The 19,989-nt window shown below is 40.3% G+C and overlaps 1 protein-coding gene across 3 annotated transcripts in view; it reads right to left on the reverse strand.

Annotated features, from left to right (window-relative positions):
• Positions 1–1,579: 1,579 nt before the first annotated feature.
• HELZ (helicase with zinc finger) overlaps positions 1,580–19,989 on the reverse strand; it is a 113,129-nt gene continuing 94,719 nt past the window's right edge. For all 3 annotated transcript variants that reach the window (XM_035104007.2, XM_035104008.2, XM_060271978.1), the window contains exons 27-31: positions 17,490–18,060; positions 15,607–15,841; positions 13,171–13,681; positions 6,228–6,480; positions 1,580–4,811 (exon numbers count right to left, since the gene is read on the reverse strand). In XM_035104007.2, the coding sequence (XP_034959898.1) occupies positions 4,480–4,811; positions 6,228–6,480; positions 13,171–13,681; positions 15,607–15,841; positions 17,490–18,060 (1,902 nt within the window). In that variant the 3' untranslated portion in view covers positions 1,580–4,479. The remainder of the gene's footprint in view (positions 4,812–6,227; positions 6,481–13,170; positions 13,682–15,606; positions 15,842–17,489; positions 18,061–19,989) is intronic.

Below are 19,989 nucleotides of genomic sequence, written 5' to 3' on the forward strand. Positions count from 1 at the left end.
TGTCTAGTAAACATTGCAATTTGCTAAGGATCAGATTTTGATCAAATAGAACAAGCCACATCAGCTCTGTCCTCATAGCATTAGGGGGGAATTAAGATTTGAGGCTCTGGTGCAGTAACTCAGTCTGGTAGTGTTGAGCATAACATGAGCTGGAAGAGAGGCAGACAAAAGAGTCGTAGGTAAGGGTGTTTGAACACTAATAATTTTCTTGGAGGAATTTGGGAAGATGAACAGATTGTGTAGACAAATGCTAAAGGTGAAGGAGGCAGGAATATTAGAATGAAAACTCCAGCTATAACTTTGGAAGTTTGGATTTCTTCCAGAGGCAGGTTTAGACAAGTATAACAAACAAAACCTCAAGTTTTCTTCCGTGTGGGTTTTTCTTTCTTTTATCATTGGCTCTCATAGGACCTCTTCTCTTCTCAAACAAATGCTCTTATTTAGCAAAAATAATGATGTGAGAAGTGGGTCTTTTGCTAAATTTGGGGTGTCCATCAGGAAGAACAGGAGACCTATGGTGGACATTTAATACAGAGATCACCAATCACTCGGGCAGATCCTGCACTGGGGTTCTCAGTGACAAATATGATGCAGTAGCATATGAAGATTGGGGCAGGATCAGGTCGATTAATATAGAGTAGGTGGCAGAATCAGGGTAGCTGGCTGATCAGATGAACCAAGGGAAAATTGTAATAAGTAGTAAAATGGCTTCTGGGCATGGAAGAAGAAATAAAATAGAGACTGAGGATCTAGGATTTATCCAATACCATATTGCAATTAAATGACGTTGACAAGTTAAATTGCCATAACATCAGGAACCCTTGAGTTCTCCAGACTTATGTCATACTATTTTTATTTTTCTGAATGTACAAGATGCTTCATGAAAAATGAATTCTCCAGCAAGAAGAAAAATACTTTACCTAATGTATCAAATATAATGTTGACCAGCAGCTTTTCCTTTTAAATATTACCAAGCATAAGTGGGTTACATTTGTAAGTTCCACTAATGTATTCTAAAATTCTCTTTAAGTGCAGCAATATATGGCATGCTCCTATTAAAATAAAAGATGCTCGTTCCCATGACACTAGTATATTTTGTTTCTGAAAATGTGAAATGAAATAATGGTAGAAAGCACTATTCCTTTTTGGGGGGTGGGCAGGGGGAGAAGGGACTATGAAAATTATATAAGCTTTTATGTACTTAGGTACAGACCTAAGTACACAAGAGCTGTAAACTGTAAAAACACCAGGATCATTAGAAACTTTATTTCACAAAATTGACAACATGTATGCCTTTATTAATGGCCTACTCCTGACAAAAGGCTGGCAAAATCAGTGAGAATGCTTTTAAGTAGAATTTGTCCAGTGGTAAAACTAAACACCAGCAATCTGAATATATTAGAGCACTGGAACGGTCTGGAGCTTTCCTACCTTTGCAAAACCAGTTCTATTTTTGAATTTGCTATAGCTCTGAATCTCTGGAGAAAACTGTATTTAACAACTCAGAAACACCAGTCGCACCAAGGTCCATGTACATGCCAAGTCTGACCGAAATCCACAATCTGTAAAAAAAATAAAATCTGATGCAGAGTAAATGGATTTATTTTGTAGCCTCTAACTCATTTTAATCTCTGGAGTCTGAAAAGATAAAATATCAATCTTCCAAATGTAGGCATACACTTCCGACAACTGTTTAACAACATTTAGGCTGGGGTGGGGTGTGAAATAAAAGAAAGAAAAAGAAGGCATGTGTTTTTAGAAAGTTGCTGTGATGAAAATACCAGTTAGTGTATGACAGTTTGAAAATGAGGCCGTCAGATGTCAACAATCGTTCCTCAACTAACTCAGATTGAAGTAAACGAACAAGCAAAATTTAATAGTTTAATATTTCAGGTAAGGTGAACAGAATAATAAAACTCTATATAAATGTGTGATTTTGAAACCCCTGAAGATATAGTGCTGACTTGTGTGAGTGCATTTGAGCTCTAATTAACCTTCTATCGTCATCGGCAGGGGTAGGCATCTTGGTGACCACATGTTTTGGAATACAACTCCCATCAGCCCCACCTAGTATGGCCAAAGATGATGGATTCAGTTCAAAACATCTGGAGTGCATCAGGTTGCCTATCCCTGGTTTTGTACATATCACCAACAACTCTTTATTGTGTCCACATTAAGTGGGATAAAAAGACAAAATTCCTGCCTTAGGTTATGAGTGGGTAAATGTCATTGCCTTCAATAGAATTTGCCATGAGTAACCAGGGGCAGGGTTGGAACTCAGAACTTTAGGAGACGACATCAGATATAGCGTCACTTATTTCAAAGGGGCTAACCCTGGTTTATACCAACTCAGATACCATCATTGTCCATCTAATTTCATTAGGGCCATTGTCTGCAGTACTCAGCAGACCAAAAATACTAATGATAACGATGAAAGCTCTGATTAAGATGCAGAGAACGTAGCCTCTGGAACTTCCTGATACTGTGTGCTCAAACTGTGAAGCAAAATTGAGCAGGGACATTCTCCTTCACTTTTTTGTTTGTTTCTATAACATTAAGAAATACAAGTTACATAGCCATGCAGCTTTTATCCTGCATTTCTGAACCACGAACCCGGTAACCATTCAGATATTGCAATGCATTAAATCAGTATGCAGATCTCTTATAGAAAGACCCTTCGGTGAAATCCCGACTTACCTGAAATCAGTAAGAAAGGTGATATTGATTTCAAACCAAGCTGAGATTTCACCACAACGATTTACAAAAAAAAAAAACACCAAAAAAAACCCCAACAGGGACAAATGGATTGTAACAAGAGCAAATATCAGATTGAATACAGCAGCAAGTACAGTAGCTCAGCAAAAAGGCTCTGGGTTAATCCCAATGGTTTCAAAGCTGTGGGGAGCTGTGCCACCTCAAAGAGAAACACACTTTTAAAAATGATACTATTGAAAATATTACTCTCGCGTCTCACAATGGGAAACTAAAATAAATTAAAATATTGATAAAAATCAACGTCCCCGATCAGAGAGATCGTTTCAAGTGTAAAGGAGGACAAGGGCCTCTGTAGAAGCTATAAAAGATACATCCCTTACTTCAAAAGTATGAACAGTGTACAAGACCACAACCTGAAAGGTAAACATTACCCTAAAATGTTTTTTTTCTCCAAAATTTTGTTACATATTGCTGTATAATTCTTTATAGATTTCACTTTCAATATATAGTGGTAAAAGACCAAGATTGTGGAAAACCTCAGCAGAACATACAAAGATAAAAACAACCATATGGATTCACAAGTTCTCCCCCCCCCAACTTGACTCCCCAAAATTTTGGATTAATTTGGATACAGCTTTGACAAACATAAAAATCTTCTTTAATGATGTTCCTCAAACAAAACAGTTAGCAAAATATCTGAAGATCCGTTGTATAATGTCACATTTAATGTAAACATCAAATAATGTACCAAAAGGTTTTACGGGGGGGGGGGGGGACCCTTAAAGCGGCACAATTCTTTATACCACTAGAGAAGCCAAGAATAGGAGAGATCAGATTACAAGCATTTACACATGCATAGTTGGGAAGGGGACCCAAATATTTTACTAAATTCACTCAATTTTTTTAATAGTTATTAAACTACGAAGCACCCAACATAGCAAAAAAAAAAAGTTTTTTAATTTCATGATTCTTTTTTTAAAAAATCTATCAAATTAATCTTTCCAACAAGCTAAATTTAGCAGCCTGTCCAAAAATAAAATGTGCAGGATTTTTTTTTGATTTTTTAAATTTTTTATTGACCACTGCTTTACTCTGAAAAGTTAAAAACAGTGGTGTGTGGGTCTGCAAAGAAGGTCTTCACTTTATCCTACAGTCAAAGGAGATTACTATACCACATCATACAGGTTCTAAAACTATAAAAGTTTTAGAATGCAGCATCCTTTCACAGAAAGTTGATAAAACTGAAAGTAATTATAAGATGCTGCACCTTTATTTAAAAAATAATAATAAACAATTTAAGCAGACATAACATACATTTGTACATTAACTGGCCATTTCTGGTACAGAAACCCAGCATAGTATGCTAAATGTTATTGAATAAATGTAAATGCTACTTACAATTTTTTTTAAATACAATTTAGACAACTTTTTTAAAAAAATTATATATATTTTTTAAGTTGCACAGTTAACTTTTCAGCTGCTAGCTTTAATGCAACACATATATAATGTTACATTTTTTTCTTTTTTTAAGTGTGTATTTTTCTAGGGATTTTTTTTTGAAACTTCTGACCCACATTTGGGGGGGGGGGGAACAGAATATAATTTAAAAAGGTTAGCTTCAAGTCTAGCAGCAAAGCATTTAAACCAAGATATATTTACTAATATAAACAAAGAGAAATGGTGGCAACTGCATAGGAAGCCCCAACTATCTTAAGTCTACTGACACAAATAGAAATTAAAATGTTCTCTACAAAAATATTCTGATTATTTAAAATAGGAGTAAAAGCCATTGCTACCTGATGAACTACCTAGACTAAGTTCCTGAAACAAAGACAAAGGATCACTATTCTTTTTTGCCTGCTCAGGGGGCGCCTTGGGCTTTGGTGGCGCCCTCAGAGCACTTGCGTAAGACATGGCCGGCTTGTTCGCACCAGCGCTGGGCTGGCTGTTGCTGTTGGATTCCACGATCTGCTTGTTGGGCATGAGGGGAGGGAACTGGCCAAGATGTTGGAGCATATTGTAATTAAAAGAATTGGACAGCTGGATGTTCTCAACTTTCATCGGTTCCTCAGGCGGCTTGGCGGTCTTTGAAGGAACTGGAAACAGAAAGCAAAGAAAAGAAGAAGGTAGACCCTTTAACCTCTCATAGACTTTCTGTGCGAAAAAGAAATAATAGCATCTGGAATTGAGGATTGAAGATAATGTCTGTTTATAGAAAACAGATTTGTGGGGTGTTATATTGGAGTGGACGAAGTGAATACTGTTTTTATATAGCAGACAGATGAAGAATCAGATGTTTCTGAATCTTATTTTCTATATTTCTTTTTCTTTCTTTCTTTCTTTCTTTCTTTCTTTCTTTCTTTCTTTCTTTCTTTCTTTCTTTCTTTCTTTCTTTCTTTCTTTCTTTCTTTCTTTCTTTCCCCTTCTCTATTTCTCTCCTCCCACCCTTTTGTGTTTTTATTGTATCTATATAAAAGTGTGTATACAACACACAAAATGGTTTTAAAAGCACAGAAGAGAACAGACCATGTTTAGGCATTGTGAGGATGAGCAGGCATGAACTATGCACACATGCGCTCCTGCTTCCACTCCTCCTTTGCGCACAAGGTGAATATGTTGAAAGCTACTATTCAGTTTTAAACAAACAGCAGTTTCCAGCAACATCTGAATATGGGGAACTGTTGCTTGTCCAAACAACAGCTAGCTTGCAAACCAGGGTATTAAACCGTGGTTTGATTGACCCAACGAGTCAACTGAAGGGGAGACAGCATGAGCCCAAAGTTTGTGCTTACTTATCTTTTTAACGCTAAGCCATGTTTTGGCATTAGGTCTAACCCAGGCCTGAATTGTGTGCATCACTGCCTTATTTTTGTACTAGAATGCGCAATATTTAATCCACTTCAGTAAGCAGCAAAGAGTGAATGACAGGATACTGTATTTGTAATATGAAATTGGTCCCAAAGATAAAACATCTGTAAGTTTTCAATGCAGAGAAAAAGTTGATGCATTTCATTCTGAGAATATATTTTGTTAGCCAGATATAGTACAGCAACTTCTTAATGAGTTGGCTTAATAAAATTATTACTATTTCAGGAAAGGGCCTTCTCGGTAGTCGCACCTGCCCTGTGGAATGCCCTCCCTTCAGATGTCAAGGGGGAAACAACTATCTGACTTTTAGAAGATATCTGAAGGCAGTCCTGTTTAGGGAAGTTTTTAATGTTTGATGTTTTATTGCAGGCATGTCAAACCTGCGGCCCTCCAGATGTTTTGGCCTACAACTCCCATGATCCCTAGCTAGCAGGACCAGTGGTTGGGGAAGATGGGAATTGTAGTCCAAAACATCTGGAGGGCTGCAGGTTTGACATGCCTGTTTTATTGTGTTTTTAATATTTTGTTGAGAGCCGCCCAGAGTGGTTGGGGAAACCTAGCCAGATGGGCAGGGTATAAATAATAAAATGATTGCAATTATTATTAATAATAATACTTTAAAATGATGAGAAAGCATCACTTACCCAAGAGTTCTCTTTGTGGGATTGCTCTATTGGAACCATTGCATGGAATGTTCTGATATGGGGCTGATGAGGTGGAGTTTACCCACAATTCGGGGGATGAATAATTGAAAGAAGATGTGTTACTATGGTCCTGAAGCTCTTTACACTGTCCAAGGCTATCTTGAGGAGCATTTATATCTTCAGAACAAGTCTGGGCTGAACTAGATGAAATTCTTCTTTGGTACAACGGCCTGCCTGGTCCTCTTGGTTCATACTGAATAGAAGAAAAGCAAAGAGGAGAAGAGAGCTCACTTGCATGGAACCTGTGGCAAATATCCCCTGAGATTCTCAATACTTACATTCTGAAATCACTTTAACGACAATACCATGAGAGAAGTGCTAGTTTAAAATTTTGGTTTTGCGGTAGTACAAAAATAGACAGAATGCAAGTAAATACCACTGAAATGTCTCAAGGTTAAATATTAATGGTGGCAGAAATAAAATATTTATTTAAATCCCAAGGTATCACATTGCAGTGTTCATCTCCACCCCACAACCCCGACAATGACTTCTTGATTCCTAATCTCTCACTTTGTCTTGCAATCATTCCTTTTTTGCTACTTCCAAGCTTGCCTTTTACAACTTCCCTCCAGGGTGCAATTGCGTGGAAGTATCTGCCAGTGGCAATTTCCTTCTACTTTCTTGGCAGTTCTGGCTCATCCATACTGGTTTAATTTATCCCATGAAAATAATTTCTAGGTAGCACAAAGCACACAATGTAACAAAACACATTATTTTGTTTTGCGGGCGCTTTTCATTTCCACACAGAGGCTTCTTTCCCTGCCATTTCTCTGTTCTACAGGAGAAGGTAAAGGAAGCAAAAGGAACATAGAAATAAAATGTGATTTTGCTTTGATGTCATTTGTGGATAAGTTAGCAGCTGAGGGCACAGGGGAATATTTTTGCTCAAAATTTACTTAGCTAATTTTCAGTGACATTTCATGAACTTGTGACACCTTGTTTTTCAAGTAACATCGGTTGATATACTTGATTGCATAGCATTTTCATCTCCTTTGTGGTTTTGTCAGCTTAGAGCAACATGAAAAATCATCTTTTTTTTGTAATCCCTCTTTAAGGTTTACCTGATGATTTGGCAATTATGAGATCTTGTGTCTGGTGGTAGTTTCCATATGTAAATGTTACCCAGCATATTGTACAAGAGGGTACCTACCCTCCAAAATGGCTTTTGGAGAGGTAGCTGCAGAGGGGAGAAGACGATGGGAAACTTTCCTTCTGTGGATTTCCTTACATTAATTTATCTTAGAATCCAAGACAATATTGCCAGTTTTCAAATGTGTCCCATCACATATTCAGGGAAATTTGGCTGTCTTGAAAACAGTCCAAAAATTTCAGCTGGCTCAAAATAAGGGTGTGATATTATTAATGGAAACTGGCCGATAACAGCACATTCCACTAAGCCTTTGTTATCTGCATTGGCTTTCAGTCAATTGAGAAGTACTCTTCAAAGTGCTTTAAAGCCCTTGATGCTAGAATGCCTGAAGGATCGTCTGCTCTCATATACACCTACCCGGCCCTTAAGATCTTCACTGGCGGCCTTTTCCAGATTCCCCGCCTAATTAGCTGAAGCAAGAAGTTACAAGGAAGAGGGCCTTTTCCATGGTGACACCCTAGTTATGAAACACTCTCCAGAGAAAGACTACCTCATGGTTGTGGTGAGATCTTTCTAACTCAAGGTGAGTGAGCACCTTCTTGTTCTTTCCTTTTAGTTATTAGAACTATCAAGTGCCCTCCTCTTTATTGGGTCATTGTAGTGTACTGATTGATTTTATGCCAAATGAATCCGATAGGCTTTGATAAGGTTAAGGAGAACTATGGATTCAAGACCATGTTTACAAATCAGCCGCATTCAGACTTTAATTCAGATTTAACCGTTTTAAATGTGAATTCCATCAACACTTCAGTATTGGGTTCTTTATCGAGAGAGATAGAGAAATAAACTAGACGTAGACACAGGCCATGTTTATATGTGCTGCTAAACTGCAGTTTAGTGTTCCTTGGTCTAGCACGTTGCCCATTCCAGCTGCTGCACAGCAGGACTTCATAAAGGTTTGTTTTCAATTTTAAAGAATCTTAGCTTAGTATTACATCCAAACAAGGAATCCGAGCTTAGAACAATGCTTCTAAGTTTCATTACAATCATAAATTATGCAGCTGGCTTGTTAAACTAACCGCTGTTTTATCTGAACCAAGATCCATTTTTTGGATATAGCATTTAGTCAAGATCCTTTAAAAGTGGATCTAAGCTCAGCTGACGTGAAGAGGGGAGGGATGCAAGAAACAGTGCATTTAAAGATACTCTCATACTGTACTATACTAAACCAAACACTTATAGGGAAAGGTTAGTGTAAGCGTTTTAAAAACAAGTGCCAGAGGAATAGAAATGCTGCAAATCTTTTTCATGGAAATTTAGTTAACTGGAGCCTGTTCTGTAAAATCCGAAGAGCTAGCAATGACACCAGTAGTTTCCCAAACTTCGTACAAGGGCATCACACTTACAACTTGCAATGTGAAAGTGTACAATTAGCATCTTTTCTTCAAAGAGTCTTTTCATTGCAAACTATGTGAGATCTGCACATTATTCTGTTAGAATAAGTTAGAATGTGACTGAAAGCCTTCAGCTAAAAAGTTTAATAAGTGCAAGGCAGCTAGCATTTCAGGACCAGAGGACTCTTTTAACACAGATTTCTACAGACCTATCTTGCTAAGAGTTTATTCACATTAATAAAGAGTTCCCTAAACATGTATACTCATTTGACTATCTCAAAATGGGAAGGGACATGGGATTTTCATCTCTAGCAATATCTCCATTGAAATCCCAAACGTCTTTTGCCTTCCCTCCCGGCACAAGGTGACAATGCCCTAGGGAAAGAAGTGAACTGAATGAGAAAGGAGAGGAACTTCCAAACCCTTCATTCCTCAGATAGGAGAATTTTTGTATATTACATCCAAGACATACAGTACCAGCTGATAGGTGGAAATTAAGGGCAAGAAAACATTAGGTATGTTCCAGAAGAAACAACTATAGACATGGTGGCACATTTGGTGGGTATGGGCAACTGGGGTATAACAAATGGGCCTCACAGGACTGGGGGGAGGGGGGAGCTGCATGTGGCCCATAGGCTGGTCATCTGTAGATTAGGAAGAAGGGACTTATGCACCTTGACTTGGCGAGGGGTGTATTCCACTTTCTGTTCTATCACTGGCAGTAAAATCCCCTTCTAATGTGACTTCAGTCTCTGTAAAAAGTGATCTTTTATTAAGAATCAAAATAACTAAGCTTTTGAGTATTAGAAGGCAAAAAAAAAAAAACCAAAAGAGAACGGTAGTGTCTTTTTTTATTTCGAAGAGCTCGATTCTAAACATAAAAGCAAATATTTATGTGCTGAAGATTTGTTCCTATGTCTGTCAATCAGCAATTTCCTGGTCCCCAACTGTGTTTCTGAAAAAGTCTTAAATTAATAGGATTTATAGCAGTTATTTTCCTAGTTCGCCCAGATCAGTATGTATCTTTAAATGTATTTCCCAATGATGGCTGATGCGGAGTCCCCAGATGCGGTGCAAAACAGAGATTTAAGGTTATTATAAAGTAACTTGGCAACAAAACAATACAGAGATGTTCTGGCATTCATGAACACAAGCTGTGGTCCTGATAATTTTCTTTGGTTCTAATCAGCACAATTAGAATTCATCATAATGGCACAGCATCTCATTCTACAGCAGGGGTGTCAAACTCAAATTCATCGGGGGCCGCATCAGCAGTATGGTCACCCTCAGAGGGCCGGTTGTATCTGTAGGACTATGTGTCCACTCTTTATTATCATAAATTATTGTCACTGCATTCAATTATTACTGTTTTTTGTAATAATGTAAGTAATAACTAGCTCTGAAAGCAGAAACATAGTCAGAATAATGGCAAGTAGATATTCAAATGTACAATTATTGTACAATTTATTGAAAAATGATTTTTGGTAACTGCACTGGGTGGTGGAGTCTCGCTAGGATTTCATGCAGGACCTTTGCAGAGCTACTAGTACCTGGAGATGCTGGGGTCCTTCTGCATGCAGGACAGATGTTCTGCCAGTGAGCCACCACCCTTCACCAAAGGGACTGGCTGAGGTTGACTCACTGGAGCTGCTCTCCTGGTTCCAGGGTTTAAGGGCCAGAAGTATAAAGCAGCATCCTATGTTTCTGAGGAGAGGGAGAGGGAGAGGGAGGGGAGGGGAGGGAGGAAGGAAGGGAGGAAGGAAGGAAGAAAAGAGGGAGTGGGAGGGAGAGAGGAAGGAAGAAAAGAGGGGAGAGAAAGAAGAGTAGGAAATAAGGAAGGGAATAAAGAAGGAAAGAAAAAGAAAGAGGGAGAGAAGACGGAAAGGGAGAAAGAAGGAAGGAAGTAGAGGGAAAGAAAGAATAAGAATGAGGGAGAGGAAGAAAGATGGGAAGGACGGAAGGAAGAAAGGAAGGAAGTAAAGAAGAAAGAAAGAAAGAAAAGAGGGAGCAGGAGGGAGAGAGGAAGGAAAGAGGTGAGAGAAAGAAGAGTAGGAAAGAAGGAATAAAGAAGGCAAGAAAAAGAAAGAGGGAGAGAAGACAAAGATAAAGAAGGAAGGAAGGAGAGGGAAAGAAAGAATAAGAACGAGAGAGAGGAAGAAAGAAAGGGAAGGGGGGGTCGCCGCCTTGATTCAGCGGGTGTCCGTTTTAGGAGAAGTGCGTAAAGCCTCAGAGTTGCACATTCGTGAGGCTGAGCCGCTGCTGAGCTCACGTTCAGGAGGAGGAGGAGGTGAGGCAAGAAGAGGAGGAGGATTCAGCGGCTTGCCGGGTTGGTGCCCGGCAGCGCCGTGTGGAGAGTCCCGAGCCTCTGGGACGCAGCAGTGCTCTGTAGCACTTTGAATCCTCCTCCTCCTCCACGCGGCGCTGCTGGGTGCTTTGTCTGTGCTACAGCAGCAGCAGCCGTTTCCAAGCGCCGAGCCGTGGCAGGAGGAGGAGGATTCAAAGTGCTACAGAGCACTGCTGCGTCCCAGAGGCTCGGGACTCTCCACACGGCACTGCTGGGCACCGACCCGGCAAGCTGCCTCCTCCTTCTTCTGCTGTGGCTCGGGGCGCTCCACGCAGTGCTGCTCCGGCCACCTTTCTACCCCCCCAGGCCCCAGCTGTTTTTCGGCGCTTTGTCGGCGCGGCACTTCAGTAGCAAGGTCCCGCTGGCTGGGGTGCTCGGCGGGCCACATGACGAGGTCTGGCGGGCCGGATTTGGCCCCCGGGCCTTGTGTTTGACACCCATGTTCTACAGTGTATGCCAAGTCCATGAAAAACCTCAGCAACTTCACTAGCACATATTTCCTAGATACTAAAACACACATGCTGCAATTCAACTTCATCACCTTCAAACTAAGCAAGAGCAATGGGAAGAGTATAGAGTACAGTCATACCTTGGTTCTCGAACGGCTTATTTGACGAACAAATCGGCTCCCAAACACAAACAACCCAGAAGTAAGTGTTATGGTTTTCAAACATTTCTTGGAAGCTGAACATCCAACACGGCTTCCGCTGGAGTGCAGGAAGCTCTTGCAGCCAATGTTTGTGAATGGTTTCGGGAGTCGAACAGACTTCCGGAATTGGATTAAGTTCGAGAACCAAGGTACCACTGTACTAGAGGCTCCCATAATCCTCCAGTGGTAGCAATATCACTGCATAGAACTGGTACGTTTATTTTACCGAACCTGAACAATAAGGATAATACTGGGAATCTAGTTGAACTGGTCATCATTGGCATGCACCTAGATATAATTATGTAGTCATAACAGCTTCCATTCAGTTATGAATCTCTTGCCTTGCTCATGACCCTTGGAATCGTGACTTCTAGGCCTTGTTGGCTGCTGAGCCTCTAAGGCTATTGGCCTGAATAAAATAACTTTTCCTTGCTTTCAAGTAAGTCACTGTCATTGTGTTTGGGGATGGGAGCCTGTCAATAATAAAACCACCACACTGGGCGGTTGGATACAAAGAAGGTAAGAGGAAAAGAAAACAGCTATCAGTATTCTTCTACCACTAGAAGCAGATTACTATAATAGGCAAGTTCTGCCACAGTTCTCATGCTTCCTCAAGCCTTATATGACCAGAATAATATATTTGAATTTAATTTCGCTTTTCCAGTGAAATGGCCCTTCCATGACTCGAAGATCTTTCACATGCAGAAGTACATCTTTGACTCTAACCTCTCTTTTATTTGTTAGTCATACATTATCCAAACAAATGTGTTTTATATTGCTACCAGTACATTCTCAATTAGGGCTTGAATGCACAGATCAAAGGGGTGTGTTTTATGATTCCAACTGGGGGCTGATCCTCGCTAATAAGATATTGACCCAAGTAACATGTCCTGATGATATTTTTTTCTGATTTGTTTTGTTTTGCCTTAATGGTTTGAGCTATATTAAATCTGGATATTCTTTTGAAATAGTAAATTGCTTTGAAATAATATATGGTGCATATACTCTTAATAAATAAGATATTAATTTGCTAATTTCTACAAGTTTCATTCATTCGGACACATATCCAAAATCAGAATTGGAAAAAGAAATTAAATTGTATACGTGAGGGTAGCTTTTCATACCCTGAAAACAATAATCACTATCCAGCAATCCTGGGAGAGGTGTATAAACGATAAAAAATATAGTCACTGTTCATAATGAAATTAAAGTGACAGCAGCTGGTATAAAACCCTCAACAGTGGAATCCAGAAAATGATGCAAGACCTTGCCTGAAGCCATCTATTACGCTGACTCACTTTTTTTTTTAATCAGCTTGCATTTGCTACTATTAAATCTATTCACTATTGACTCTAAACAGACCTCTAAACAGGAAGCAAGCATGACCAACATCGCAGACCACGTACCTCTTCTAAGCTGTGCAGCGAAGAAGCAGACACTGCTCGCGAAGTGAGGGAGTTAAATGGTTCCTGACCAACTGTGTGCTGATGGTTCTGTATTTGGATAAAAGGGTTCTGCTGCGATCTATGAGGCAATGGAGGTATACCGTAATGAAAGCCTTGCCCCATTAGATGACTCTGGTGTAGATTAGCATAAGTCCATGATCCATCAGGCTGCAGGTATTTCAGGGAAGGCGGGTTTATGTGTTCCGATGGCATTGAGAAAGGGGGATTGTACATTTGAGGCAGATGCTGCTGAAATGCTGGGTTGTTAGATACTTCAATGTCTCTGTTCTCTGAGAAGTTAGGAAAGTGGCCACTGTGGTTTGAATTGCACGAAGGGGAAGGGAGTGCTGGTGGGCTTCTGGATTGTACTTGTCTGTATTGCAAAAGTCTCGACTGAGGTGGCGGCATTTCAACTAGGTCCCTGCTTTCATGTTGATCACGGTGTGAGATTTCTCGGAGAAAATCCTGGAGCCTATGTTAATAAAATAATTATTGCTCAGATTAGAAATGAAAGGAGTGTAAAAAGTTATCGCATTCAAGAGAAATGGTAGAATGATATTGGTACCTCGGTTCCAGAACGCCTCCATTGTCGTACGTTTCAGTTCTCGAATGACGAAAACCCAGAAGCAAATGCTTCCGTTTTCAAACGTTTTTCAGAACACAAACATGCAATGCAGCTTCCGCTGACTGCAAGAAGCTGTTGCAACCAATGGGAAGCCATGCCTGTTTTTGAACATTTCGGAAGCCAAACAGGCTTCTGGAACAGATTACGTTCAAGAACCGAGGTACCACTGTACAAGAATCACAATACAATCTACATTTAAATGTAGTTATCAAGTAATCTGGACCATGATCTGGGGGCAGGCATACATTTTTTAAAGCTTTTTGTTCAGAAATTCTGAACAATGAAAAAGAAAAACAATATCAAAAGCAGAAAAACAGTCTTAAAGCAGGGGGGGCATTAGAAATCGAGACAATAACTTGTAAGACATTTCTTGTTTAACTGAAAAACTGCAATGTTATTTAGGCTAATACAAACTGTCTGCAAAACCTCCACTTTTACATGAGAAACTAGATGTTTGAAAGTGTCCCCACAAAACATATCCAGCTTCTAAATCCAACCTTTCATTGGAGGTACTGATTTTCACACGAAGCATAAAACTCACTCTGTGAAAACTCCCAAGTATGTTACCAAAACCAAAATTAGAACCATAACGTTTTTTTAAAAAATAAAATAAAATGGGGTGAGGACATAGTGCAGTTTCCTTATAGGAAGAAAAGTACAGAACTCTGGAATGGTAATCTAAATACAGATTGTAGCTGAGCATGAATGGAAAGAGACTGGCTTGCTTTATATGTATACAAATGCATAACAAGTATTCCCTTTCTCTTTGTTTATCCTTCTTTTGCTTCCAAAGGTTCAATTTGCAAACCCTCAATGGATTGTCAGCCCATCTGTTTGATATTACCTGGCCTAAGCTCTTGGGACATAAAGGCTATGAACAAAAAAAATTATTCTAGTAAATTTCAAGAACGCTCCTTTTCACAGGGCAAGTGAAGTTGATGCTTTCTTTAATTACCCGCAAAGTTGTTGTACCGTAGTTGTCATCTGCCTGCAAAGCTATCTTAATCTTATCTTATCTACTATTTATAATGTGCAAATAGCAGCAATTCTGATATATCTCAGCAATACATTGTTTTCACTGCCAGGAGACTTTTAACATGTTGCTACTGTACTGTAGTATCCAACGCCATGAAAGAACCACCATTATTCTTAATATGAACATTTGGGATGCTACTATAAAGAATAACAGGCTTGATGCTTGGTTTTCGAACGCCTCTGTAGTTGAACGTTTCGGAACTCGGACGTCGAAAACTCGAAAGGGTCTCAGTTTTCGAACGTGCCTCGGAACTTGAACAGAAAACATGGCTGCCATTTTGAGTTTTCCAAATTGAGGCTTCTGATTTGAGGCTTCCGCTTTTGGTTTTTGAATGTTTCGGAACTCGAACAGACTTCCGAAACGGATTATGTTCAATAACCGAGGTACCACTGTACTGAGACATCACTCTTCTCCCTGTCTGATTCTTCTTTAATCCTTCCCCCTGCCCAGTGCTCATGGTTCAAGTGCTCACTGTCAAAACCATGTTTGTGAAGAGAGCCACAGCACTCTCAGCCCTTTTTTGAAGTCCATCCCATTCAAGCTAGGCACCTGAAATCAGCCTCCTAGAACTGGACCCTAAGAATTAGAGTTTCTAGATTCCAGGAACAACTTTGATACTGCTCCTTGTAGCAAGGGATGGGCCAGGTGGACCCTTTCACCTCTAGGACAGAATGAAAAGTGCCCATGTCCCATTTCCACCTAAATGCTACACTTTGAGAATTCTTTCCACAATTACCTTGAATACGTTGCCTCAGTTTCATCTTCTACATTGTTGGCAAGTTTCCAGTTTGCCCTAACTGGCTGCTGATGCAATCCAATTGGCTGCTGAGAAAGGTGGGATAAGTGAGGATGGTGATGGTGAGAATAAGGAATATTGCCCTGACTGAGATAGGCGTTATGCTCATTCCATTGCTGTAGTCTTGCTTGCTGTTGCCTTAAGGTTTCCAAAGCTAAATTTCCATGAATACGATCTGCAAAACATTTTTGGGGGAAAATTACCCAGCTTCTGTACTTAAGATGCTTATGTCAGAAAGCTTCATTTCACAATATCATATGGTAATTGTACAAACAATATCAAAACAACTTTGGTACCAAGTCTGCTTCTTGTTGTACCTTTGACACAGTGCTACACTGAAATACATCTTACCTGCCATGTGTCTGTTGAGGCTGGGCAATATCTGGTGTTCAACATCATGATATATCACCAGCTAAACATTGCAATATGTCAATATATCACGGTGTCTGAAATAAGGATGGAGCTATGTAGAGGCACTGGCTGACTTCGGGGGTTTTCCCACTGTGATTTTTGCATAACACACAAACACAATTCATGATAGATTGCAAAGTAAAAAAAAATGAAACCAATATATGGACTTCAAACCGGTTTTGGACAATATATCAATATATCGCCGAGCCCTAGCGTCTGTTTACATAAATGAAATCCTACACGTCTGATACACAATAGTAATCTAAAATCTACTATACTAACACAGCGTACAGAAGGGGTATTAGCTTCTCTTTATTTTACAGAAACCTGTTACAGGGCCAGTTCAAAATGAGCATACTCTCTCCCACCCTTCCCTGGTGTATGTGTTAGATTAAGCACTTTGATTGCAGTCTCTTTATTTTATTCATGGATTATTTAAAAGCAGTACATTTTTAAACCACCTGCTATATCTCAAATGTGGAAATGTGGTTTAATTAGTGGGTGCAGCAATAAATGTCAATTTTACCTTTGCACAGTAGGCTAGATTCTACACACATGCACAAACCCCTCTCTGTCCTCCATCTAGGCAAGCAACAGGCACAAGCAGAGTTGAAGGACACATTTCAGACAGGCAAAGACACTCAAGGAGGATGGAGAACCAGCAGGAGGTGTGGCCTGGGGAGGTCCATATATACAGGCTTGGCACGTGAGGCCCAGGGCCTAAGGTTCTCCACCCATGATTTAAACCATTTATAATCCACCTTTCCTCAGTGAGCTCAAGGCAGCTAGCATAGCAAGTTCAAACAATAACTCAACCATTTTAAAGAGTAGGCTAATAATGATAACTAAAATAAAGTACTCAAAAACTATAGAACAGTAAAGATTAAAATACACATACACACACACACACACACACACACACACACACACACACACAAAAACACACCAAGCTCATAAAAATAGTGTAACCACAGCAACTGAAATCACTTGAGAATGAGAGCAACCATTTATGCCCCAAAGTCTTCTTAAAACGGAAGGCTTTGACCCTGCTACAGAAGGCCAGTAGTGAGGGGATAAGGTCATTCTCCTTCAGGAATGAGTTCCAGGACCTGAATGCAGCTGCTGAAAAGGCCCACTTGCCTTCCCATGGCTTTGCATCAATGTGCCTAGCACAACAGAAAAACATGATCAGGAGTTTCAAATGCAAGCACTGCAGAACTCCTTAAGCAAAGGCTCTGCAAGCATGGCTGATTTTCATGTCTTTCCCCCTCTGGACAGAAAGGGAGATAACTCAGTACTAAACGACACTGAAATTCACAACAAACGAACCCCAAACCCAAACGTAAGCATAGTTTTCAGTTTAGAACAATTGTGTCCCGTTTCGGACTATGAAACGTGGCGGCGATACCTACCTAACTGCTCTCCTATAGGCATCCCTGGAGGATTCTCTTCAATGAAGTGGTTCAAGTGGGGTGGCATCATTGGGTTGTGCTGTGCAATGGGTCTCAGAGGGTTACCGACTTCTTGTAACAGGGATGGGGGGTGCTGCTCTGAAATCACAGCGTCTACACCAGGGGAATGAGGTCTGTGTGGGACTGGGTTTTTAAAGAATGACTGGTTGGGGCCCGTTTGATAGGCTGGGGAAAGCTGTGAGGGTGTATGCAGTGACTGCTGATTTAAATGATTATGCTGCTGGGCTATCTGGTTCTGCTGTGGATCCATTTGGTTTTGCTGTTCAGACAAATGATTTTGCTGTTGACTCAAAGGGTTCTGCGGTTGTTGTAAAGGGTATGGCTGCCTTGGAATCTGGGGCAGATGCTGGAAGTGGCGATTAGGAACAGCATACTGAGCATGTGGAGGGGTGAGGTGAAGATTCAGCTGCCGGGGGTTCAGATTATCTTTGCGGTGAAATTTAGAATTAGGATAAGCAGCGCTGGGACGCAACTCCGGGCTTCTATTTTGGGAATTTGCTTCTAAGTCAACCTGGAGAAAATTACACAAATTACTTTGAGTTAAAAATCATTTAAGAAAACATAGCCAACAAAATCCCTGTAAGCTGTATGACTGTACCAAGCAAATTACTTTTAACACTTTAATTACTTTCACACTGAATTAGGCATGTGAAATCTAACAAAGTTGGGAAGAACAAGGTCGTAAGTGAAGAAAGCACCGTAAAACTTATATATTCTCTTTATTGTGTAACTGAAAACACATTTCACTGATCTACTTGACTTGAAACTGTCTACATGTATTTTGTGAATCTGAACATTTTTCTATGCTAATTTTTTAAAGTAGCTATTATGGTAGTTATGTTACAAAGACCAGTGGCAGTTGTGTCCTTATAGTTCTAGTTTTAACCTATGGGCGGTATTCAGCTAACTAGTCCCACTAGCAGATTCATTCACTGAAACGTTTGCACTGAGTGAAGAATTGCCATAGTGCTATGTTGAATTCCTCCCTTAACATCCAGACCTTCTCATCACTGAAATCACCCCAGCAACTACTTTTTGTAGTATAAATGACTAACCAGCTGCTGCCTTGTGGTCATATTTAACTTAGTTAAAGACAGACAACTGTCAGGTTCCCTGCTTTCTACCTGTGCTTCTAGACAAAAGCACCAAATATATAATCAAAAGGCAATTATTTATCTGCAAGGCTTAAACAATTTGCTTTAGGTCATCCCACTCAGTTAATGACTTCGTTCTTACGAGTCTATTCTCCCACCATTTATATCTGACGATATTCTTCTGGGGGTTGGGGGTGGGGAAGCTGAGGCTTATTTGAATTACTCATACAAGTGTGGGTATTTACTTGCTCTATAAGTTGAAAGGTTAATTAAAATACTGAAATCTATTAGGTTGGATAGAGACCAACTATTCCACAAATGAATGGGTGCTTTCTCTTTGAGGAAGTGAGTTGGATCCATCAGAGGCGCCTCGTGCTCAGTGCATTAGACTGTACTAGAGTAGGCATCCCCAAACTTCGGCCCTCCAGATGTTTTGGACTACAATTCCCATCATCCCTGACCACTGGTCCTGTTAGCTAGAGATCATGAGAGTTGTAGGCAAAAACATCTGGAGGGCCGCAGTTTGGGGATGCCTGTTCTAGAGGATCCCTCAAACTTTCAGAGCAAATTGGGAGCAGAGCTGCAGGAGCATTCGCCAATTACATCTAAAATCAGTACAGTAAGTCTCGTGGTTGGGCAAGCACAAATATTTCAGACATGATGTAGTGTTGTTGTTTTTTTTTTAAAAAAATCAGCACTAAGTAATAGGGAACTAAAAACATAGATAAAAAATAACAGCACAGAAAAGTTAAAGAATAGCAACTGTCAAAATTCTTGGTAACCTTTTTTAATGCTAGCAAGTTCTAAAGAGCAGCCTACAAAGCCTTTGTAGTCTGGACTCATTATATATCTGATGTAAATTCTGTAAGGCACGGAAGGCCAATTTTGTAAGGGAGGGAATCCTGAAACATTCTACTTTTTCAAACATAAAAAGGTAAAGGTAAAGGGGCCCCTGAGCATCAGGTCCAGTCGTGTCCGACTCTGGGGTTGCGGCGCTCATCTCGCTCTATAAGCCGAGGGAGCCGGCGTTTGTCCGCAGACAGCTTCCGGGTCATGTGGCCAGCATGACAAAGCTGCTTCTGGCGAACGAGAGCAGCACACAGAAACGCCGTTTACCTTCCCGCTGGAGCGGTCCCTATTTATCTACTTGCACTTTGATGTGCTTTCGAACTGCTAAGTGGGCAGGAGCTGGGACCGAGCAACAGGAGCTCACCCCGTTGCAGGGATTCGAACCGCCAACCTTCTGATCAGCAAGCCCTAGACTCTGTGGTTTAACCCACAGCGCCACCTGGGCCAATTAAGTAGGCTGAAGCTCTCCTTAGAAAAAGGGAGTCACCTGCCCATTC

This window comes from Zootoca vivipara, chromosome 2, assembly GCF_963506605.1.
Source record: "Zootoca vivipara chromosome 2, rZooViv1.1, whole genome shotgun sequence".
Classification (NCBI taxonomy): Eukaryota; Metazoa; Chordata; class Lepidosauria; order Squamata; family Lacertidae; genus Zootoca; species Zootoca vivipara.